The 24,948-nt window shown below is 34.6% G+C and overlaps 3 protein-coding genes across 5 annotated transcripts; 2 read left to right on the top strand and 1 right to left on the bottom strand.

Moving 5' to 3' along the window:
- Positions 1-1,093: 1,093 nt before the first annotated feature.
- LOC112518971 (dynamin-related protein 1E-like) lies at positions 1,094-8,361 on the top strand. The gene is made up of 15 exons (XM_025126796.1): positions 1,094-1,298; positions 1,998-2,061; positions 2,163-2,267; positions 4,040-4,141; positions 4,231-4,281; positions 4,369-4,430; positions 4,684-4,774; positions 4,865-4,929; positions 5,062-5,256; positions 5,500-5,619; positions 5,698-5,768; positions 5,949-6,174; positions 6,285-6,335; positions 7,019-7,477; positions 8,030-8,361. Exons 1-15 carry the CDS (start codon positions 1,158-1,160, stop codon positions 8,156-8,158), a joined length of 1,932 nt encoding a protein of 643 aa, XP_024982564.1. The 5' UTR covers positions 1,094-1,157; the 3' UTR covers positions 8,159-8,361.
- Positions 8,362-11,801: 3,440 nt separating this feature from the next.
- On the top strand, positions 11,802-17,927 carry LOC112519546 (UMP-CMP kinase 3-like). 3 transcript variants are annotated; one of them, XM_025127737.1, is made up of 10 exons: positions 11,802-11,921; positions 13,877-13,936; positions 14,541-14,595; positions 14,819-14,936; positions 15,572-15,728; positions 15,824-15,904; positions 16,753-16,860; positions 16,943-17,014; positions 17,233-17,277; positions 17,769-17,927. In XM_025127737.1, exons 2-9 carry the CDS (start codon positions 13,907-13,909, stop codon positions 17,242-17,244), a joined length of 633 nt encoding a protein of 210 aa, XP_024983505.1. In that variant the 5' UTR covers positions 11,802-11,921; positions 13,877-13,906; the 3' UTR covers positions 17,245-17,277; positions 17,769-17,927. The 3 variants fall into 3 exon arrangements, with proteins under 3 accessions (XP_024983505.1, XP_024983506.1, XP_024983507.1); XM_025127738.1 differs by lacking the exon at positions 17,769-17,927 and adding an exon at positions 17,399-17,718; XM_025127739.1 differs by lacking the exon at positions 11,802-11,921 and having other exon boundaries at positions 13,903-13,936; positions 14,531-14,595.
- Positions 17,928-18,798: 871 nt separating this feature from the next.
- On the bottom strand, positions 18,799-20,926 carry LOC112520532 (50S ribosomal protein L18). Its single transcript, XM_025128987.1, has 3 exons — positions 20,821-20,926; positions 20,447-20,602; positions 18,799-19,252 (listed from the first exon to the last, which is right to left on the bottom strand). The coding sequence occupies exons 2-3, from the start codon at positions 20,591-20,593 to the stop codon at positions 18,857-18,859; spliced, it is 543 nt and encodes a 180-aa protein (XP_024984755.1). The 5' UTR covers positions 20,594-20,602; positions 20,821-20,926; the 3' UTR covers positions 18,799-18,856.
- Between the last annotated feature and the right edge of the window lie 4,022 nt (positions 20,927-24,948).

Below are 24,948 nucleotides of genomic sequence, written 5' to 3'. Positions count from 1 at the left end.
AATTTGATACTAATATCAATTTATTTATTTTTTAGTTTTTATGTTATCTTCAAATTTATATTTCATTAAAAAATAAATACATTATCGTTTTCTTAAAACATGTATATATATATATATATATATATATATAGGGGCCTAATCGAGAACTAATTAGTTTGTGGTAACCGTGATCTTCAATCTCAACCACAAATCAATATATAAATTAGGATATTTATAATTTTGAATTAAAATTTTAATGCAAGGACATTTTAGATATTTTAAAACTTTTCTCTCTTCGTCCTCTAGTGATACCACAGTGGTATCACAATGCATCTTATATGTGTTTGGGTATCACGCTAAGGTCGTTTGTGTTGTCGATGAGAGATGTAATACAGTGGTATCACAATGCATCTTATATGTGCTTGAATATCACACTGTGTCTTTTGTTTAACAAAGTCAATATTTTTAGGTATCACAGTGGTATCACAGTGGTATCACCGGAGGCCGGAGGGTGGTGGCCGGAGGATGGCGGACAGAGAGAGAAGAGAGGAGAGAAAATACCTAAAATGTCCTTGCATTAAAATTTTAATTCAAAATTACCAAAATTATGATTTTTTTAATTTATCTATTGATTTGTGGTTGAGATTGGATATCACGGTTACCACAAACTAGTCAGTTCTCATTTGAATGGACCCCCATATATATATATATATAGAGAGAGAGAGAGAAAGAGAGGAACGATCAAATGCAAATAAAATTTTAATGAAACGGTTTCATGTATTTCTCTAAAATTAAAATAATGAAGATAATAATATCTATGATTAACATCCTTCACAATAAAAATGATTAATCAACCTCTCATAATTAAAAAAAGTAAAAAAATAAAAAATTATGATTGATTGAATAAGGTTTATACGGTTTATATAAATAACGTAGTCTATATATATATATATATATATATATATATATATATATATATATATATACTTACGATGATATCAAAATAAATAAAAATAAGATATTAAAAAAGCAAAAAGTTCAAGAGAGAACGACAAAGAAAAAATATATATTTAAATATCCGTCACGGTCACTGTCTAACAGACATTCAGGCTTTGAGCGAGTTCATCTTCTCTTATCCCCCCATTCTTGTAGGCAAAGAGACGAAGAGGTTTTTAGTTATGGCGACTATGGGGAGCTTGATTGGTCTCGTCAATCGTATACAGAGAGCTTGTACTGCTCTTGGTGACTACGGTGGTGGTGATTCTGCGTTGGCTTCTCTCTGGGATGCCCTTCCTTCCGTCGTTGTTGTCGGAGGCCAGGTTTCTCTTTTCTTCTTCACATTTATAATCCAACATTCTACTTTGAATTTTCTGTTTCTTCAATTTCAGATGCTATTAATGTTCAATTTGCTCCATCCTTGTACGTTTTTCACGACTGATGATATATATTAGCTTCGTAATAGGAAAGAAAGGTAGTACAAAATTCAAGGGTTTGTCATGTATCTTTGATTGAAGCCGCCACTTTCGTCGAAATTGAAGAGAACGCTCATATAATATGTTTTTTTCCCGCCCCCTATGAACTAAGAAATGGTAGGCAAAGGCTTGAATTTTCCCGTTTATTTAGCCAGTTTTGCTAGAGTTTGTATTGAATCTCATTTAGTTCAAATATGTTAATTAAGGTTTTTGAAGGGTTTAAGAGGAATGTTAACACTAATAAGTTGGTCAGAGATAGAGACGAGGTCCCAATGTGGTAGGGAACATTCTTGAAGGAGCTATAACCGTTAAACATTTGGATTCTTGAATTTTGGGTTTTGCAGAATTGGTTGGGAGGAGGGGATTTGTTTCTTTTTTTTGTTCTTGCAGTTTTTTCTGTATGAATTCGTTTGATCTCTGAAGGGGTCATATCTGGTTGCTGCTGCAATTGATTATTTCTCTTTCTGATGTTTGCTTATGGAGGTTTAAATGTTTCATCTAGTTCTTTTTGCTTTTTTTCCTGTTACTGCAATTGTGCTGATAAAGAGTTCTGGAAAGTCCTCGGTGTTGGAGAGCGTTGTTGGGAGAGATTTTCTTCCCAGAGGATCTGGTTAGTTGCTTGATTGATTGTACTTAAATTTCGTTCTTTTTCTTATTACTATTCAGGTGTTCTTTTGATATACTGAATTAGCCCTACACTGTCTATATCAGGGATTGTCACAAGGCGACCTTTGGTGTTGCAGTTGCATAAGATAGAGGACAAAGAAGAATATGCCGAATTTGGACATATTCCACGGAGGCGATTTACTGATTTCTGTATGTGAAGGGATGCTACTTGAATTTCTTTATATAAATAGTTATGCAAATTTCTAACTTTTGTAGAGATTAGTCTACTAAGAAATATAGTATTTCTTTTGCTGCTGTATCGTTTGCCTAGTAGTCTTTCATCCTTTCCTATAAACAAACATATTGGAACTCTTGATATTTCTATTATCCTTCTTTAGGTATGGCCTTTTGTCTTCATAAATATTGGAAGATGTGTTGATTTAATGTATTTGCAGGCTCAGCAATCCCATCTGCTTTTTCAACACCATGATCAGCAGTCAGCATCATCAATGATACTGTGTTATCTGCTTTCCTGCAAATGCTCTAATTGATTCGAAAAGCAATAGAGAACTTCTAATGGTTTTGCCACACAAACATAGTCGACCCGTTATTTGTGGGTACAAACTCTTTGAGTAGTGTTAAATATAGATAAAAATTTGTTTTGTTTTGAGGGGAGTCATATGGTAATAAGAACACAATCAAACGTGTGAAAAACTTGATTTTGTTGGTAAGCCCTTATGCAACCAGTGTTCCAAAAATCTGTATAGGGCCTTTAGGTAGCCGCCTAGGTGTTAAGCGTTCTCCCACCACTTCAATTAGTTAGAGCTGCTTATGATGTGTGCCCTATCACTTCGATTATCAAACAATTCTTCAACTTTTAGAATATTAAGCGAGGATGGTTGACGATCTCAACTTATGTTCATCAATTGGATTTTTTAAATTCAGAGGGAATCTTTCAGTTCCTTGAAACTAATTATTTAGAAAAGTAATTGTGTAAAAAATCTAAACAACAATGTCTTTTAATTCTCGTTTCTGTACAGAATGTAATTATTATTATATTTTTACATGCTCAAGTGGACCAGTTAAGCATCTGATAATCACCACATAAGCTCCAAAAGGCCACTCACTAGAATTCACTGTGTGATACTCCACACATCTAGCTGAGCTTGTGAATGAACATGTTATCAGAGTTCTTGTAAGTTGCATCCGATCTGAATTTGGTTCCCCTGTTTTTAGTGTGATTTGTATTGTCTTCAATTCAGCTCATCCTCTTTACTCAGTTTATTGATGGTAGGAAAAAATGCCACATCCTTTCCCTTCTCTTTCAAAATTTTGGGTTACATGTCAAGTAAATAGTTCTATCGCCAAGATGCAACACAGCCAATACTCATTGTCAGTTTAAATATTCGAGGTTCGAGTTCGGTGCTATTTTCATGGATATATTTTAACATGATCTCTTAGGGTTTGCGTTTGGTAAGTGAGAGGGAATGACAAAAACTTGTTCCATGTTGGCGCGGCATTGGAAAATGATAGGACAGGACTTAGTGGGACAAAAAATGCAATTTTTTTCCCACCAAAATAGGTGGAACAAGACTTGGGAGATGGAACAAGATTTGGTAAATTACTAAATTACCCATGTCCAATTGAAGCCCTAAAACCTTCCACAATTCTTTTTGACCTGCCTACCTCACTCTCGCTTGTCCAGTCCTGTCCCTTCAACTCCAGTCCAGAAACACACCCTCATAGAAAAATGTTCAACTGTAGGAGGCTAAATTGCAGACATGTACCTCTGAACTCGTCGTATTCCAGATCTTTAAGTTCAAGCTTCCACTAATTTTTTCACTTGTAACTTCAAAATATGCCACCTTTGTAGTTCATGCTGTTAGTTTAGTGATGTAAAGTGTTTTTTTATTTATCCATCCTGCATGAATTTTGGTTCATGAATGTGGGAAGCCAGTATTTACTTCACATTTCTCCCACAGCTTTGGTACGGCAGGAGATTCAAGATGAAACAGACAGAATCACTGGAAAGTCAAAACAAATATCTCCAATTCCAATTCATCTCAGCATATACTCCCCTAATGGTGGGTTTCTTCTTGATTTATATATGCAGACTTGCTGTAGTGAGTTTATATGATACTAATACCTTATCATGCTTCCATTGTTCTATCAGTCGTCAACTTAACCTTAATCGATTTACCAGGATTGACAAAAGTTGCTGTTGGTATTTTTCTATACCTTCTGTGATTGCCATTGCATTCTCTGATATGATCTGAGCTTCATCTAATTCATAGAGTCAATTTATTTGCAGAGGGACAGCCTGAAAGTATAGTAGAAGATATAGAAAAGATGGTTCGGGCTTATGTTGATAAGGTAATTTCATTCTACTAGTAGGTGACTCCTAACACCAGGCTCTTCCCAAATTAGTCATGTGGGAGCCTTATGACTGGACCACTCTTCCCATAATACATTCTGGAACAAAGAACACCTTGATTAGTGCTCCGATGTTAAAATAAACATGTGTTTGAGGATGAAATGTTTACTATATGTACCCCTTCAATTTTGCTTTTCATTTTTGCATGGCATCTTTTTAATTCTGGCATATGATGACCATCTCATGTTTCAGCCCAACTCTATCATACTAGCAATATCTCCTGCCAATCAAGATATTGCAACATCTGATGCCATTAAACTTGCTAAGGAGGTGGATCCATCAGGCATGCTCACCTCATTGTTGTTGAAATGTTTGTCTTTCTCGATTTTCTCCAACATCCTTGTTTTTTGTGTGAATTTTTTCAACTGACCAGGTGAAAGGACATTTGGTGTGCTGACGAAACTTGATCTGATGGACAAAGGAACTAATGCATTAGATGTGAGATCCTTAGGTTTCATCTTTTTCTTAAATTGCAGACAGATTTTAGTCTTATACCTCTGCTTATCATTCTTTTTCTGAATCAGTTGTTTCATATGCTCAATACTGATGTCAATGTCGTCTTTTCTAAAGGTCCTTGAAGGCAGAGCTTATCGTCTACAACATCCTTGGGTGGGGATTGTGAATAGATCCCAAGCTGATATTATGAAAAACACTGATATGATTTATGCAAGGCGACGAGAGCAGGAGTATTTTGCTACAAGTTCTGACTATGGACACCTGGCTAGTAAAATGGGTTCAGAATATTTGGCAAAACTTCTCTCGAGGGTATGCTCTGTTGTTTGTGTACATTATTTTTTTGTATTTGTCAACCTGAGTTTTACAAGTGTAATACTTGGCTACCCGGAGTAGGAAGTGTTGCTATAAGTTTTTCAATGGTGCACTTCTGTTTAAAATACCACACAGCAACTCAGCAATAAGAGAGGGTGCTTTGATTTTCTCTCGTCTTTTTTGACAACAATGATTTTAGTATCACAAAAGTTCACTGTGTTTGCGTGCTTCATTGTGCAGCATCTGGAATCTGTAATCAAAGCAAAAATACCAGGTATTATTTCCTTGATAAACAAAGGAATTGATGAGATGGAAGCAGAGTTGGACCGTCTTGGGAGGCCAATTGCAGTTGATGCAGGGGTGAGAAGCTTCTGTCTACATATTCTTCTATGAAGTGCAACTTAACTGTGTCCATTACACTTAAATGCTCTTTTACAGGCTAAATTGTACACTATTTTGGAACTATGCCGTGCTTTTGACAAAATATTCAAGGAACATCTAGATGGAGGGTAAGCAATGCTGCCTCCCTCGTCTTATCTTGAAATTGCCAGCTGGGACATTCATTAGGATAATGTACTAGCAAAAAATCCATACACAAATGCATCATTTTGTCATTTGTATTGGGTTGAATCATGCTTAGATTATGTAATATGCATTTGATTGAATTTAGGTTTGTTTTCTTGTGTCAGACGACCTGGAGGTGACCGAATTTACGGAGTATTTGACAACCAGCTTCCTGCTGCTTTGAGAAAACTTCCGTTTGATAAGCATCTTTCTCTACCAAATGTGAGGAAAATTGTTTCTGAGGCAGATGGTTACCAGCCTCACTTGATTGCTCCGGAACAAGGCTATCGACGCCTTATAGATGGGTCATTGAGTTATTTTAGGGGACCAGCTGAAGCTTCTGTAGATGCAGTAAGTAGCTTGTGCTCCCAATTTCTAATTGGCTATAGTTCCAATTATGAGCTGACTTACAAGCTTTGTATAGTGTTAATTGTGCAACTTACCCAAAAATCATTCTTCAGGTGCATTTCGTCCTAAAGGAACTTGTCAGGAAGTCGATAGGAGAAACTGAGGTCAGACATGAAAAACCATGCATGTTTATGATATAGCACTTGAATTCTTGTATCTACTCATTACCTTCTATTATTTTCCCTATTCCATGTTCATCATGTGCTTAGTCTTTGTTCCTTCTACCTGTTTGCTCACACTCTTGCACAAGCCAAGGTTGTCGTGAAAATAGCCGCTCTACTCTTTGGGGTAGATGTCAGATCTATGTACATCTCAACCCCCAAACCCTATTTAGGCTTAGGCCAGCGAGTGCCCGTCCGCCCACTCTATCGTCCCCTCGCAATGGAAAAATTGTTACGGGTCTTAAAGGTGAAACCACTTTGATTTTGATGTATGCTCCTCTAGGCTAATAAAAGGTGACTGCAACCTACTAGTAGTGTCATTTGCATGTGGCATTACAGGTTGCAAGTTTGAACCCCTTCTGCTCTTTTTAATTTTTTGGTAACAACATAAAAGAAGAAAAAAAAGGAAAAAACTACATGCATATTATTTTTACTTATACCATACTCTTTATAATTGATTTTGTTTTATTATTTTGTTAATTATTTTGTGGCCCCGCTCGGAAAATTTTCTGGATTTGCCTCTGTCAACCCAAGACCCCTCAGACCCTACTTTCAAGTGGGATATACCAGGTTGTGTGGTTTAGTATACTTGAATTCTTGTTAAATTTGTGAAGAGATTGAAACAGGAGTTAAGGCGGTTTCCGGCGCTTCAAACTACTCTTGCTGCTGCTGCTGGTGAAGCATTGGAAAAATTCCGTGAGCAAAGTAAGAAGACGGTCGTTAGATTGGTGGACATGGAGTCTTCTTACCTAACGGTGGATTTCTTTAGGAGACTTCCCCAGGAAGTGGAGAAAGGTGGGTTAGCTCCCTCACCTGCAGATCGCAGAGCTGCATCTGCTGATCGCAAAAACCCGTCTTCAGACCATGGAATCCCTACTCCAGAACGTGGAAACCCAAGTGACCCATTAGGGGATCGTTATGCAGATGCACACTTTAGGAGGATTGGCTCAAACGTATCATCTTATATAAGCATGGTGTCAGATACACTCAGGATCACAATTCCGAAGGCAGTTGTTTATTGTCAAGTGAAAGAGGCCAGACAGAATCTACTCCATTACTTCTACACACAAATCGGAAGAAAGGAGGTAACCCGTGTATTATCAATTTTGTTTATACTCAATGTGAAACTTATTTGTGATTTATTTCTTTTCTCATACACTCGGTTCGTCCATTTTAGAATTCGTAGCTGTTTTGAGGCATCTAAATGGGGGCAAGTCTAGATAGTTTCGGGTCTAGTTTACTAAACGTCAGAACAATGAGATCGTTGATACTGTTTCGTTTTTGGAATTCATAAAAAGAAATCAGGTTAGAATAGTACGAAAACTTGTCCCATGTTTTGGTGCGACCATAGACAATCACAAGACAGGAATTGAGTAGGACAAAAAATGTATTTTCTTTGTGCCCTGCCAAAATAGAGGGAACAAAAGTTAGAGAGACGAGACAAGATTGGTATATTACTAAACTAGCCATGTCAAATTAAAACCTTAAAACCTTACATAATTCTTTCACCCGTCTACCTCAGTGTCGCTCGTTCAGTCCTGTCCACGTACCAAACGCACCTTTATAACACCATTTGAGATGAATGCCTGGTGTTGCCCTTTTACAGGATTTGACAAGTAAAACCTAAATATTTTCAGGGCGAACAGCTCGGGGAGTTGCTAGATGAAGATCCGTCTTTAATGTCAAAGAGACAAGAACTTGCCAAAAGACTAGAGTTATACAAGGCGGCAAGAGATGAGATCGACTCTGTAGCATGGGTGCGGTAACAGTGATATCTTCTTTGCCAAACAGCTGGGGATTCTGCAAGTTCTGTTAGTCTGTCTTCTTTTCACATCACTCTTCAGATCTCGATCTGGTTTCTTGTATGCTCCGTTTATGTTGTGTTTGTTATCGAGAATAGGAAAATATGTGCTGTACATTTGTAAAAACTACCGCGTTCTCGATATATATAAATATGCGTGTATCATCTTTTCTTGCCCTTTGTTGTATTGATTAGGGTAACTGTCAAGTCTGCTTACATCATACCCCTTTTCCCACTTACCCACTTACGGTTGGTTGGGTTTGGTAGGATGCCAAGGTAGGGACCATCCAACCATCCCCATTTCCATTCCTGGGTTTTTCGTACTTTTTAAAATAACCGTGGTGTCCAGACTTAGCTTGCGTGCATCTTGACTAATCCTATGGGGCGAGAGTTAATAGCCAAACAAACCCTTTAGTGGCCCTGAGAGGACTTGAACCAGTAACCGACGCTTTCACTTCATTTATTAGGTAGGATTTTAGTTTATTAAAATGATATCATATACAACAATTTATCCGATAAACATTTATTGAGAGAGAGTTGTTGCACTCGCTTACCGGGTAAGACCCTCGATCGTCAATCATTGTCATGCTCATCTAATAAAGTATAGTGACAACGACACCTGATTTTAAACTAATATACCACATCATTTTTAGAACTCCAATATAAATATAAAATATTATTATTAAAAGCATATAAAAAGGACATAACAAATCCTTAATTCATTCTCCTTCTCCGACGTACCCTTCTTCTTCGGCGACGCCAAACGTCATCTCCAACGACCCCCTTCACCCCTTTCCATCCCTCCTAGTCTCTGGTTTGACCGAATCATAAGTCCAGAAGTATGAAAGTCCATCAAAACCTTCTATTAGCGACATGTCTATTAGGTTGTGGACGAACCTCAATAATTGAAGCCTAGTAATCAAACAGAATCTGTATCTGCTAAAACACAGAACCCAACTTCCAACACGAAATATAATCCCTCCATACCTGTGTTCTCTGAAGGGATTTGACATTGGAGAATTGTATAAATCAACATCAAATCTCCATATGAACTTCGGATATCCAGCCAATTCCCAAAATATATATGCCTAAACATATTCATCCTTTCAGTATATTTGCTTAATTTATCCCTTATTTTTTTTTTTTTGAAGAAGTTTAATTTGTCCCTCAACATAAAAAAAACTTCGAAAAATCCTACATTTATATACAAACATAGAGTTAAATACAAATTTGGTTCATGTGGTTTACATAAATTAACGAGTAAAGTCCATGAAAGAAATTATTAACAAGGGACATCTTTATTGTTTCATTTTTGTAACGGATATGGTCATTCCTCTAATTCATTCAGTTAAGTTTCCGTTAGTGAGATGACATTTTTGTGTATTTCACCTTCCTTTTTTCTTAACTTCAATTTTCAATAACAAATTTGGTCTCACATACTACTTTTACTTTTATAACATATTTGGTCCATCAAACTAATTTACATTAGTATAACAAATTTGGTCTTTCAAACAATTTTTTAGTTTTATAACAGATTTAGTCTTTCTCTCAATTTTTATTTTTAGAATTTGGTCTCTCCATTTAATCAATAAAATTTGGTGGCACAAACATATATTTCTTAAATATAATTAGAAAAATAATTAAATAAAAATTTGAAGCTTTGATTTTATCATTAAATATTTTATCTTTTTATCATTTTTATGAAATCCTTTGGCTCAAATAAGATATAAATTTGATATTTTTTTAGTTGAAAATTTAAAAAGTTTTAAAACTAAATATCCAACAATTTTTAATGTATATAATAGTTAAATTTATATTTTTATATTTTATTATTTAATATATTATCGGGTGTTTAGTTTTAGAACCTTTTTTTTAAAATTTTATTATTTAATATATTATCGGGTATTTAGTTTTAGAATCTTTATTATCTCAAAATGACAAATGGAGGTGGCGGACAATGGTGGTAGGTGGTAGACAGTAGACGACGGAATATGGTCGGGCACAAGGTGGATGGCAGTGGCCGGAGCTTTCTTCCGATCAGTGACGGTAAACATTTGATATAAATTTTTAGTTGGTAGTAGTTAAAATGAGATTTGAAGCCTGATTTTCAAAAAATTAAAACAGATCCACCAATGACAAAAATTTGTATTAGTGAAAATGTGTCTTAATTCTATTGGTTGGCGAACTAGGTTGGTGAGAGTCGTTTTCAGAGTGGGTCCACGGCAAACACATGTTAATTTCTAGTTGGCCGGAGAAAAAGGTGTTCAGATGAATTTTCAGATATGGGTTCCACACTAAATTAGCTGGTATTATTAGAGGAACACTTAAATGAAAACTAGTTATATACCCGTGCAATGTGGCGGGAGTTGTGAATTTTAACGATTTTAAAGTTCCACTGGTTTCATTAGAGAAGATTTAACAATGATATAAGTTACACTTGGTTCCAATTACAGTCTATCACTGAAAAAAATTGTATGACAATTTAAAATCCAATATATTTAAAATCCCATATAATTAAATGACTCCACAAATGTATTCGATTTACACCAAGAGCAAATAATCAAGAGATCGAGAGCGAGACCAAGAGTTCTAGAGCAACTGAATGAAAGATAAAATGAAAGAATTTTTAATAACTCATGGTGATATCAATTTAAATTTCACATTGGGGGATGTGAAGAAGACATAGAGGTATGAGAGAGTGAAAGCATGAGTGAAATGTGTCAAAAGTATATTGGTAACATGAAAAAGTAATAATGTGCATTGATAACTTGTACTATATGTTACTTTAATTGTAGATTAAGAGATTTTAAAACTGAATGCATAAAGTAGTAGTACTTAATGAGTTGTTTTTAAGACTTTGTGTATAAATGTATAGTACTTTGTACATTAAAAATTGTTTTGTGTAAATAGTTTAACAATTGCTTATTTTCTTAGGGTTGGGTTCACATGAGACCAAAGTTTTTTCGTGAGACCCGTAAGACCAATTTATGTTCATTGATGAACTTTATAAGCTAATGATATAATGGTTTAAAGTTGTACGGTGACAATTTTGTGATTATTGAGAAGTCTCGTGACAATTTTGTGATTATGAATGTTCAAATTGTAGATCTAATCCAAGGGTTGAGAATTGGTCTTGCGAGTCTCACGAAAAACCCTTGGTCTCACACGATCCCAAGTCTATATATATATATATATATATATATATATATATAGGGTTGGGTTCACGTGAGACCAATAGTTTTTCGTGAGATCCAAAAGACCAATTTATGTTCATTGATCAACTTTACAAGTCAATGATCTAAAGTTGTACGATGACAATTTTGTGATTACTGAGAAGTTTCGTGATAATTTTATGATTATGAATGTTCAGATTGTAGATATAATCCAGTGATTGAGAATTGGCCTTACGAGTCTCACATGATCCCAAGTCTATTTTCTTAAATACACATTATATTTGCTATTTTTCCTTTTTTTGTTTGCTACTTCAAGAAAAATAAAAAATAAAAGCAAAAATACAAAAATTCTTGTTTGGTCATTTTATAAAATCTGAATTTTTATATTTCAATAAATATTTATGTGACAAAGATCTGAAATTTCGGACTGTGAGCGGTTTCAAGAAAAACGCGCTCCAAGGAACCCTATAAAACCCCGAAAATTCAGCAGTTCACAATTTCCTCAGATCTTTTCGTTGAATTTCTTCAATTTAACTCGTTTTTTCTGCAAGTCTGGTAAGATTCATCTACGGCTAATGTTGCTGATCTGCTGAAATTTGATTTATTCTTTCTGTTTCATTCCGAATCTTTGCTTCTTCGTTTGAATGATTCTTGATTCCAAGTGTTAGATCTTGGCGAATCTTTGAATCATGCTTTTCACTTCCCATTTGTGGGTGGGATCTGTTGATCTTGATGAAGTAGGCCAATTGGATGTGTACGTCCTTCTATATCTGTAGTATTGACTGGTTTTAGCTATGGTCATCATTATATGTAATTTTTCGGATCTGATGGAATTTTTTTTACTACAAATTGGTAAATGTCCATGATTTGGGTATATATTGATGTATTTCTTGCATAACTATGGGGAAACTTGTTCTTGGATCTGGCAAGACACATTGTTACACATCTCGTTTGTACATTATGGGATCTTGTTCAAATTTTCATTTGGCCAGTGTTCTAATTTGGAGGGTTTTTTTATTTTATTTTATATTTATAGATCTGTCTATAATTTGTGAGAAAGATGGTAAGCTATCCCTGTACAAATTCCTACAAGCAATCACTCAATATGCATCTTGAAAGCACAATCTTTCATGTACACCCATTTTATTTATGATTTGCATGTCTACCATTGTAAAGCCATAGAATGCATTTCTTTCATATTGTAGAACTATATGAAGCAGGATGAGTGTCTATGACTAGAAATTCGTGTATTCTTTGAGTTTTGGTGTAGATATGTAGATCTATATGTTTAATCCAAGATTAGTTATTCATGTTGTAAGACACATTTTTCACACCATACACATTTTCATATCAAATTTGAGTTTCTACCCTTGAAATTTGTAGTGTGATTTACTCCCCTTTACGATTGAACCATGAAATTTCTCTTTTCTTTGAATTTTTATGTGGATCTATTAAATATATGCTGAGTTGAGAATAATTGTTTTTGTGTTCTTAGGTCATTTTTGTGTCTGTATTTGGGATTTATCTCTTTGAGTGAGACTCACAGTAGGAAATTTTTTACATTGAAGTTTATAAAATACTTTATCTGCTGTAAGGCTAGGCACATCAATTATTTTAAAATTTGATCTTCACTTTTTCTCTATTTTCTCCAACTACTGAAAAGTCATTTGCACCCATGACGTGGCTTTATCATGTGAACCATGGAAAGAAGTTTTTTTGCCTGTGCATCTTTTGCTTGTTATCCAAAACAGAATAAAGAAAACGTTATACACAATAATATAATTTAAGAATGTTTCAAAAGCCTTTTTAGTTGTACCTAGCTTGGTTATAGAAGATCTTTAATCCAGATAGGTCATATTGTGACATGAATTCTATATATGTAACTTCGATTAATCTTCACATGTAGAAATTGTTCTAATTGGACCCTAACATGTTTTCCAAAGAATGCTTCCTGACCTAGAAGAGAGAGCTAGAGGCTTGATAATTGGCATAGAATTCTCAAACATGCCCAAAGTTATACTTATTGAATTGGGTTGCCAACTGATTAAAAAGGCACCAGTATGATAGAAAATTGGCAACAATTTATTATACTTCGATGAAATTGTAATTACTCGTTTGTGGTTGAACCAAAAAGCCATGGGTTTGAATCTGTATGCAAGGGAAAGAAAGACCGCATACAAAGACTTTCCTCTCTAGCCCACACAAAATTGAGGAACCATGTTATGCTTGTGGTTGCCATATTTATAATCCCTTTTAGCTATATGTTTTCTACAGTTTTCACTTCATATGCACTGTTTAGCTGTTTACATTTTGATCTTCATTGTTGTTTTATGGCTAATTTTATGATTGCCAAAAGTACATATCCACATTCCCCCTTCCCCTTGTTGTTAGGGGATATAGATTATGTATACTTACGACTATGAATTTTTGATCCCTAGTCTGACCAATCAAACATATTTTAAGCTTTTCAGTTTGCAAGTTTTAATTTTAATATTTTGGGTTGGATGCAGAGTCAAGTTAAAACACGCTAGTGTAGACTCATGGGGACTGTTGTTGAGGCTGCAAACAAGGTAGCTATTTCGTCTGCTTTTTGAAATATAGTACGTATGTAGTTTTCTTTTTGAGTGATTAGCATCTCAAATATTGATATGTGGCACTTCGTTAAAAATTGTAAAATACAAAGGAGAGCACTTTACTTGGCAGAAAATATCGAATGCAACAGTCTTTTGCCACCTCAAGTGTTTTTTTTTTGCTATCTTATAGCTAGCCATAGGGTTTTTGTTGTTATTGCCAACTCAGATGTTATCTCTCTCTCTCTCTCTCTCTCTCTGTTTTTGGGTGTGTTTTTTACATGCATGTTGGTTGTTTAGAAATGAAATGCCAAGTATAATGATACAAAATGCTAATCACTCTTTTATATTTTGAGGAAGTTTCCATACCAAGAAGATGTGCATTTTCACACTCAAAATTGGCCCTAAACTATGGCAACGAGTGCATGAGGCCTTTCTATGTGATCCACCTATTCAAGTATTTATTCAATGATTTTATAAATCAAGATTCATGGAAGAGTGGAACTCCTTAGTTGTATCTTTCTTTAATACAACATCATTTTTCATGGTATTGTTCAGTATTAGAAATTTTATTATCAACAATAATATGCCTAGTTGATTGCAGGAAGGAACCAAAAGTGCTCTTAGTGAAAAGAAGCCCAAGGTCGTGTTTGTCCTAGGTGAGGACTTTGATTCAACTTTTATGGATCTGAATAGTAATGCTCAGAAAAAATTATCTAAATAATGAAATAGTACTCTCATTATGTCCCATAAAAATTGCAACATTTGATTAGCCAAAGTTAATGGGAAGTGTTTGATAATCAACCATGTGTCTTAAATATCTTTTAGTAACTTAAGGAATTTAAAAGAATATGCTTCTCTTACTTTTCTTACATTGAGCAGGAGGCCCAGGCAGTGGTAAGGGTACACAGTGTGCAAATATTGTAGAGCACTTTGGGTATACCCATCTCAGTGCTGGAGATCTTCTCCGTGCAGAAATAAAATCTGGCTCCGAAAATGGGTACATTCTCTACTGAAAACTCTTAACAATGTTCAATGAGAGCCATTGTTTGGTTGATGTTGCGTTAACTTTAGACGCCAATTTCCTCTTTTGGCAAGGATGGGGGTGGGGGTAACTGTCAAATGGAACATTTCACCGTGCATATGATCAATGGGAGTGTGTGATTATTATTCAAACATAAAAAATACTACTAAAAATAATGAAAATGGAAGAATCTTGTTAATCTACATCATTGCCATGTATATTTTGTATGTAACTGTTAACTGTGGGCAAAGAGATAATTTAGATCGAACTCAGCCTTAAATGAAGATGTTGTGTTTATTTTTGATATCCCAAAAAAGAAATTGTTGCATTTATTTTGGAAAGGACTAAGGAGTTATAGTACTTGATGCTACCGTAGGGTCAATCCTATAAGATCTTGAGGGGAAACTTGCTTCTGTAATGTTGCCTGACCCTTCATGATTTGTAGGATCTCTAGTTTCCTATGTCAAAACCGGATGTTTGTCCTTACTGAAATTAGTTTTGTTATATTTCTGTTCTAAATATTGGTTCGAAACAATTGTTTTACCGAGATTTATTTTGTGCAATTTTCTTTGTGAATATCTGAATTCTAAGCTCCTTGTGATACCTTATAGGACCATGATTCAGAACATGATTTCTGAAGGAAAGATTGTTCCTTCAGAAGTAACAATCAAGCTTCTTGAAAAAGCAATTGTGGAAAATGAAAATGACAAATTCCTAATTGACGGGTTTCCTCGTAACGAGGAGAATCGTGCAGCCTTTGAGTCAGTTGTGAGTTATATATACCAAAATTTCATAAAACTTCTTTCATCGAGTTGGTAGAGACAGATCTAATCGTGCAGCATTGATATATTGATCTTATATAGACTGGAATTACACCCGAGTTTGTTCTTTTCTTTGATTGTTCCGAGGAAGAGATGGAGAGGCGCCTCTTGAGCCGCAACCAGGTTAGGAATATGACTTGTTGAACTGTACTAATATTGTTAGGTTAATTACATTGAGGGTGTATTCGGTACATTGGACATGACATAACAGAATAGAACAGGGATCACATGTTTGGCACAAATTTTATGTGGAATAGACAGGAACACTGTGGAACAGGTCTGTTCCACCCCCACCCCATGGAACAAGTTAGAACAAGGTGGAACAGACTTATGTTTTACCAATATAACCTCAAAATAAAACTTAATTCATTTCTTAAGCATCAAATTCGTCTTCCTCTTTACATTTTATTCATTCTTTAAATTTTATTTATTGTATTTTATGTTCTTTAGACTCACTTTACTGTCCGCAAAATATTATTTTTATACAGTTTCTATATTTTGATTAACTTATGTAATTTACTAAATATTAGTAATAACAAACGATATAGAAAAGGTATAAAATGAAAAATGGAAACTACATAAACTTTTTATTTTTCCATTTTTTATTTTGGTGTCATTTTATTTGTCTTGGCGAAAATTTTCTAATGATATATTTTGTTATAAAAATATTTATTTTATTATATTTTAATAAATTACATAGTTAATCAAAATATATAAGCAATTCATTAGGGGTAAATTGGTCATTTTGTATCTTCTATCCTGTCTAGTTTTGTCTTACCAAATGCTGAACAACTGTTCTGTCCTGTCCTGTCCTATCCCATCTTGTTCTATCCTGTCTTTATACCAAGCACACCCTTATGGAACCAAACTGCATGATTTGGACAATATATTTCTCCCATCTTATGTGTATATATGCATTGCTATGTATGTAAATAATTATTAAAATTAAAGTTGCTATTTGCACAATGAAGGGGAGAGTAGATGATAACATTGACACAATAAGGAAGCGATTTAAGGTTTTTGTCGAATCAAGTCTCTCTGTTATCGACTATTATAATTCCAAGGGGAAGGTCAGGAAGGTAAATGCATAGCACATTACTATTTGTAATTTTTGAAAATGGCGTTTGTGTTGTTATATCCTACTGATCAAGTTCCTCCTAGATTGATGCTGCTAAGCCTGTTGGAGAAGTGTTTGAAGCAGTTAAGGCTGTTTTCGCCCCTGCCCATGACAAGGTAAAGTACTGCACTCATGCTTCATGATATCACGTGAACTTTATTTGGTATTGTCGTAATTTGGATCCAAAGCCCGTATTTATGAATAAGAAAATAAAATATATAGGTAGAAATTAGTGTCCTTGGATCCCAAAAAAAAAAACTTGAGAATGTGGGCTGGTCTTGGGCAGCATCTCTTTTGGCTGTAATACATTCGAGCTTTATTGTGTGTTTTGTAGGTTGCTGCCTAGGCGCTTACAAGCTTCGGCTGGTTTAAAATTGAGGTAAACACCATTACGATCTGTGTGTCTTTGTGAATGCATGTCTTTTAGAGTACAAGTAAAATACCAAAGGGAGTTATTCATATTCAAGCAAGTTTCAATAATACTATTGTGACCATTACAGATGTACGGGGGCGAAGGGTTTCTTGGTCCTTTGTTTTATTTAATGTTTGTTCAATGACTCTTTAATGGTTCACCCTAACATTTCCCACTTGTCCGACTGTTGTTGGAGTTGACACATGATTTTGTTGGTACCATCCAACCTAGTACATCTGAGAATTCTCTTAATTGGATAGTTGTAGACATTCATAAACAGCTCTACCGTTGTCTTTAGCGGATAGCGCTAGTTTAGATTAAATAGTACATCCCAACAGGGGATGAAGGGGGTCAAACTTCTTGTTCTCGAATGAAAAAAAATGAATATTCAATTCAGGTTCTTCATTATATCTTGATGTTACCGGACATAATTGCTGATTGTGTGTATGGATTTGCAGTTTGGTGGATACGTAAGGTCGTAAGGAGGGATAATTGTACCATGGATCGTGGTTAGTTTAAGGTTACTCGATTATTAATACATATATATGTATTAATAATCCTTTCCTTCTCAAAAGGAAGACTACAATTACGTTATGAAGATTAAACATGTTATTCAAGAAATAACTTTACTTTCGTATTATACATATATAGACCATCGGTTGGGTTTCCGATTAGAATGAAAGTCATGGTGAGAAAGGTAAGAAGAGATCTTCAACATTGGATCAAATTTCCATTTGAAGATCGACCCTAATGAGATGCACCAAATCAATTCTCGTATCAAACGTAATTTAATAGAACAAATTGAATTGATGTTTTAAATGTACTTTAACAACCTCTTTGTTGTTACTATTTCAACCTTTATGTACATTTGGATGTTGGTTTAAACCAGAACGTTAAAATATTGAAAACAGTTTATTCAATTTCATTAATGAATCGTTGCAAGATCAACATGATATCGGTCACAATATGAGCAAGTTAAGGAAAAAAAATTGATCTTGTTTGTGTCAATTGAGACAACAAATTATTCGTTATATTAAATATGAACTAAATCAAACTTTATTATATTTTATTCATTTTCTCATATTTATATGGAATTATATGAATATGCATATATTAATCCCAAATCAGTTTAATTATATAAATCAGAGTGAATTACATTAATCGTTCCTAAAGTATACTAAGGGACCGTTTATTAAACACTCATCGGGTAATTTTCCTCACTTGATGAACATGGTAAAGGGCCAAAAATCTTACCCAGTAAGAGCAAGATAAGAATAGAGAGTCTTACCCGATAAGTGATGGTGATGACTCTTACCCGAGTAAGCGTTTACCGGATGAATTGTTATATACGATACCGTTTTAATATACTACAATCTTACTTGATAAAATAGATTATAGAGTTAACTTCTAATGATAAGCGTTTACCGAGTAAGCATTTGGATAACAATCGACTCTTAAATCTGTTTGCCCAAAAATAATTATAATTACTGAAAACAATATTGAAATATTTTTATGAAAGATACTTGATACAGAGCCTACTTAAACTTCAAACAAATATGATACCATTATCCTTAATGGTATCAAGAACAATTGCCAACCTCCCTTCAATTCTCTCATTCTTTTTCGCTTCGAAAGCCATTGCAAACACGTCCGCTTCCTTTGATCGCTCTGCTATCAACCTCCCAATCACCCTGCAAGCCTCGTTATCTATGAGCGAAGGCAACGTGTTCCTTAGATCCTTCGAGTTTGTGGTTGCCACCGATATCACTTTGCTCGTGCCTCTATGCATCACTTTCGCATGAACGAATCTTTTTGAAAAGAAAACGTTTAGTTGAAATGGTCTCATGTACATATCCGTCCTCTGTTTCCAAGATTTCTTGTTTGGTCTTTTTTCTGCTTCGCTTCGTGATCTTCGTGTCCAAGCTGCTTGAACTACAAATCTCTACGAAAACTGGAATTTAAAATTAAAAATGGGAAAAGAAGGGAGAGGGGAAAATGAGATAAAAGAACTTGATATAAAGCATGAGTGAACCCTAATCCCTTTACAACTTTGTGGATCCAATTGTATGGTTTCTTTACCAACTTTGTAAAGACCACAATTAAACAATTAGAATGAAGTTTTTCTATCTTTATCTATTTGTTGTCTAGTTTTGGTACCCATGGGTGTCCATATCAGTTTATATGCACCTCGGCTAATCCCACGGGGCCTTGAACGTAACAGTCAGACAAACGCCTTAAGGGGATTTGACCTGCTAATCTTTTGGGAGCAAACCCTAGGTCTTACCGGTGGAGCTACCCTTTAGGGTTATTTGGTGTCTAGTTTTCTTTATAACAATAAGGGTAGACATAAATCCTAGCTTGAGTCCTCACAACCTATAAATAAAGGAGAGAATCGGGTAATGACTACTTTTGCTCCCTTTTACATATGCTTGGCTTAATTCTCTATCTACTAGGCATTAAGGTGAGAAGTGTAAGGGATTTGGACCCTCGATCACTTGAATTAGTGGTGATCTAATGGTTCAAATTAAGTCCAAAATAACACCTGAATTAGCTTAGAAGGGCATTTTCAATTGATGTTCAATTAGAATTGATCCAAGTATGGAGATCCCTTCTTACCCTTCTCACTATAACTACTATTCTTACCGGAAAACCAACTCCTAATTATAATTGGTTGGTACACGATATTGGAGAAAAAACTTGGTATTGTACCAAGTCCACCCTTTAAAAGAAAACAGAAATGTAACAGGCAAAGACCCTATCATGCCAAATGAGAAGCAGAAGTATATGGGTACAGATAGTTTCTGAGATGGATCGAAATATCTACAAGATTGTTGACATAGATAGGAGCAACACTACATCAAGGGAACTGCTAAGCAAGCTTAAGAATGCTAACAAAAGCACATCAGTTTGCAGCATTGTTCTTTGCAACGAGAGTGGGAGCTTATGGCCCCCAAAAGCCGTTATTCACTGGGCTTAGAGTTAAAAATCAGAATAAAGAGACTGGTTCATCGACAAATACAGAGTATGAATAGAATACACCTTTTTAAAAATTTCAAGAATGGTAAGTAACAAGATTAGACAAAACAAAAACCAGATAATACGTAAGCAATTAGGTTAGAGAAATAAAAGAGTTAACCTTGGGAGCAGATTTGACAACTAAACCAGGGAGGGTCAAACTTGTAAAAGGTAAAGACACCACAACTGATGAAGCTTTGGATGTCGAAGACCTGAGACCCTCAAACGACGGAAGAACACTGTTTGAGCTCAACTGTGCAGCTGCCATTTCCTAAACCTGAACCAACCAATCCACAAAAGAAAAACAAGCATTCAGTCGCTTATTTTTCAAGCAAACGGTAGATTAGACTCGCTTGACATATGGAATCGAAATCTCTTTAGTTCTTAAACGCAAAACCGATATGAATTTGGCAAGAACGATTTAGAATCTGGATAACAATTCAATTTCCACCAAATCAATACAACAATACATTATGTTGACGAGAGTATGCATACCTTTGAGGGAAGCGAGATGATGTGAGTATTGAAAACGAAGAGGATAACAAAACCCTAAAAACTGAATGGGATTTGGGGGTTTTGTAGTTACAAGAAGCGACGTTTCCTGGTTTCCTTTATCTTGTTTTTGTTTCTTTTTTATTTGAGTAAATTACAATTTTGGTCCCTGAAGTTGCAAATCACTATCAACCCGTTTTTACTTTGAATCCAGAGGATGTGTACTTGTGACTTAATGAGCATGATATGTTAAACAACTTATTTGCATGGAATATAGTGTTTACTTTTAGCTTATTAGCACAACTATTGGCTTATTCGGTAAGATGGGGAGGGTATGTTGTCCATATTCAATCAAAATATAGTGTTTACTTGTGGGTACTGGGTAATATAGCAGAAATGTCAACATATTCGATAAGATGAGGAGGATATAGTGTCCACATTCAACAAAAAAGAGACGCTCCTACCCCTGGTTTAATAAACACACCAAATCTGGAAAAAAAAAATTAAATCTTAGCCACTCGCTCGACGCTTCTGCCCGATTTTAATTTCTCCTCTAAATCTATTTCTTCACACTCGATTTCTCCAAAGGTAACAATTTTCTTCACGATTTCTCCTCCAAAACGATTTGTGATTGTTCCATTTATTCTCAAGTTAGAAATTGATGTAGACACTCATGTTATAATTGATGTCTATTATTTGTTCTTCATCGATTTCTTTCTTTGTTTATTTGACGATTTCTTCTTTGTTTACATAGACATCTTTTGCAATATTGTCTGTTGTTTGTTCGTCACTGTTTGTTTACATTGATATCGTCTACAGATTGTTTCTTATTTAATAGCATGAATTCCATTATCTACTTTTTTGGTATGTAGTTTTATGCAATATTTCTGTAATATCATTGCTTATGCATTATTTTTGTATTACACTGTTGCTTATTGGTATGTACTTTTATGAATACGTTGTCCTTAAAATAGTTTCATCCATGAAGTTATTAGAAGATGAAATCTTGGCATATTCAATACTTCTACTTGTTGGTTTATTTGTTTGTGTACATCTAATTTGCTTGTTATAGAATGTTATCATGTCTTTGTTTTTGGTACGGAACAAATGTGGGAATTATAACAACAAAAATGAAATAGGTTTAGTTGGAAGTATCACAATTTTGTGAAAACTTTCTTAGAAAGTTGTATTCTAGAGGTTGGATCAAACAGAAAAGAGGGTGGTAGTTTGAAGGCACTTTCACGCAAGAAAGTTGCTGAAACTTTAAAAAAAACCCTCATAATTTTGTTGTCGATGGGAAGCAAATGCRCAACCATTTTGATCATTTGAAAGGAAATTATGATGCTTGGTTGAAATCTTAAAACAAAACCGGCAATGTCGATGATACTTCTACAAACACTTTTAACTTGACGCCTGAGGAATGTGTGTTAGAGATGCAGGTCGTTTTCTAACTTTTAGATTTTTTTATTTTATTTTGATTCTTGTTTATTTTATTTGTATATTTATAAATGTTTATTAACACAGACCAATATGTATGTTGAATCTTTGGAGACTAGTATTTGAGGGTGGTATGTTCACGAGTATTGAAGGTCATGGAGCATCGTTAAAAGCCTTTTAGACGAACCACCAAGCTTTTTGTGGTCATTGATGAAGAAACCAATATCTCAAGTGATTCAACTCATGTGTCTTCAACACCTTGTTCATTCCGTACTGCGGTTAAGAAACAAAAGGCTAAAAAGAGTACACAATTGATTTCGAAGCTTGACGACAAGCTTATAAAGTTTTTAGATAGTATGTCGTCAAGATATGGGAACCCCGAGTTTGTTACTTATGACACATGCCTAAAGAAGTTGAACAAGTTTGGGTGGGAAAATTATGATTCTTTGTACCGCATTGCCTTTTCTCTTTTTACGAACAATCATAGTAGAGAAGCTTGGATGACAACGAAGAAAGGTTTAATTATGCACATGCGCAACTCGGGAATGTTATTGAACGTGCTTATGTTATCTTGACAGCGAGATTTCCAATTCTAAACCAGATGACTCCTTTTCCATTTACAACACAAAGAAATGTGGTAATTTGCTTGCTTTGCGATACATAATTTTATTAGAAAATATAATATTCAAGACCAGTTGTTTATGGGGTGCAATGAGGACACCGTATTTACCATCAAAGAAGAAGTCGAAGGAGGTAGAGAAGAAGGATTGGGTATATCCCAATGGATTTATGATTTTTGTTTTGATTTTATGAATTTGTGATTTTTATGTTCTGATTTTTGGATGATATTAATGAATTTATGTTTTGATGTTTAAATAATTTTTATGTTTCAGAAATATCATTTGATTTAAAAAATAAACAGCAATTTATCAAACAACCAATTCATACTGAAGGGTAAATCTCGATCATTTTTGTCATTCAGACTGTTGATTCAGGAAAAAAAAAAGTAAACAACAACAACAATTAATCCGGACAAACAAATTTATCCATACATGACTTAATATTTTTTTTTTTGGTAAACAACCCCTTAATAAAAAATTTGGTAAACAACCCTTAATTATAGTTTTGGTCACGATGGTAGCCATTTTGTTTCAATTTTGGTCCCTAAAACTAACTCCCATTATAAAGGTCCACTAACTCAAAGGCTTTCTGGTCTTTTTTTTTTAATACTGGTTTTATTCATTAAAAAAAATAAGTTTCTTTTTACTCCTTTTAGGAAATAAATGATGTCGTTCTAATTGGTTAATTTTCTGTTCTCAAATCTTCAAGAGTGATCATTCTTTTAGAATAAATTTTCGAAAATTATTGACCTCAAATCTGATTTGATCAAACCGTTAATATTTATGTCGGTTCTGAATTATACATTTTTTTTAATTCATTCGAAACCAAAAGAACCATCACCATAGGTTGGGTCATTAGTGATGACTTTTGCCACAAGAACTGATGTAGGCAAGGGATTGGTGTTGGGTTTGCTGTAGTGGCTAAATACACCACTGGTGACCCGAACCGTGGTGCCCTAAAAAGCCCCATTGACTACACTCTTATATGAACCGGTGAAGGTTTTGAATATCAGCCGCCAACATGAGGATGGCTACATTTGGCTCCTGATCTCAACTATCAGTTATAAATACATCATCACAACTACGTACACATGAAAAACGGTGCTTGATATGGTCAAGTGCATTCGATGAGGTCAACTACACATATCTGATTGAGGTGAATATGTGTATTTGGGGAGTAAAGATGTCTAATAGGAGTACTTCAAGAGGCGTGGATGCGTGTACAACAAAGCTAATAATCAACAAATTAAAAGGGCTAAATATATATTCCGGTTGATATGTTTTTAGAAGAAAAAAAAACATGTGTATTTAAAGATGCTCAAGAAAGATCCGTATTCGGCTATGCCCGAGTTGTTGCAGGTTAGAAAGATGATAAAAAAGTATTCTCCTTGGGTCTATTTTCATCCTAACAAACAATACTTCACTTGAACGGTTTTATGGTTCTTTGAAAATGGCGTATCACTACACGACAACCGTAAAAATCCACAACCTGTGATCAACGTTGGCAACAACTTTCTGAAAACTGTTACACAAAAGATGACGCCTCTGTAGACCTCCCACCTGATCAAATGAAAAAAGATAAGGTACAAAAAGGGTTTGGTTTTTCTGGTTTTGATTTATAATCACCATCCAGTTATATATTATAATTCATATATACCATCATCATATACTTATATCCAATTCAATAATCCATCGATGGATATGATATTAGTTGGTTAACGTTGCCATTAAGTTCAATCGTTTTCTGTAGTTTAATATTTATTTGCTGATAAGACCAATATTGAAAAGAAAGACGAATCCAAGCTTTTAATTTATTCTTACAAACTCGATCAAAAGCCACCAAATCTTTTCATGCTTTTGAGTTCCTAGAGGTTATCTAGACCGTTAACTCTAGGATCGATGAGATTAGTCGAGGTGTGAATAAACTTATAAAACGTGAATAAACATTGCATTAATTGATGATATTAAATAGTTGTTACATATAATGTGAATTGTCAACACTATATATTTTAATTAATAATTAAATTAAATAGTTTATTATAATCATTGTTTTAAAATTTTATTATTTAAGAAA

This window comes from Cynara cardunculus, assembly GCF_001531365.2.
Source record: "Cynara cardunculus var. scolymus isolate 2C chromosome LG 10, CcrdV1, whole genome shotgun sequence".
Taxonomy (NCBI): domain Eukaryota; kingdom Viridiplantae; phylum Streptophyta; class Magnoliopsida; order Asterales; family Asteraceae; genus Cynara; species Cynara cardunculus.
Note: the sequence above shows the minus strand (reverse complement) of the source record. Positions and strands in the feature narration are given on the sequence as shown.

Excerpts from the sequence above, each read along its gene's own strand:
- LOC112518971 (XM_025126796.1), top strand. The coding sequence starts at position 1,158 with ATGGCGACTATGGGGAGCTTGATTGGTCTCGTCAATCGTATACAGAGA. Across the intron at positions 2,268-4,039 it reads GAGGCGATTTACTGATTTCT|CTTTGGTACGGCAGGAGATT; the intron begins GTATGTGAAGGG and ends TTTCTCCCACAG. Across the intron at positions 4,431-4,683 it reads TTCGGGCTTATGTTGATAAG|CCCAACTCTATCATACTAGC; the intron begins GTAATTTCATTC and ends CTCATGTTTCAG.
- LOC112519546 (XM_025127737.1), top strand. The coding sequence starts at position 13,907 with ATGGGGACTGTTGTTGAGGCTGCAAACAAG. Across the intron at positions 14,937-15,571 it reads AAATCTGGCTCCGAAAATGG|GACCATGATTCAGAACATGA; the intron begins GTACATTCTCTA and ends GATACCTTATAG. Across the intron at positions 15,905-16,752 it reads GCCTCTTGAGCCGCAACCAG|GGGAGAGTAGATGATAACAT; the intron begins GTTAGGAATATG and ends TGCACAATGAAG.
- LOC112520532 (XM_025128987.1), bottom strand. The coding sequence starts at position 20,593 with ATGGCAGCTGCACAGTTGAGCTCAAACAGTGTTCTTCCGTCGTTTGAG. Across the intron at positions 19,253-20,446 it reads TTGTCAAATCTGCTCCCAAG|AGATTTGTAGTTCAAGCAGC; the intron begins GTTAACTCTTTT and ends CAGTTTTCGTAG.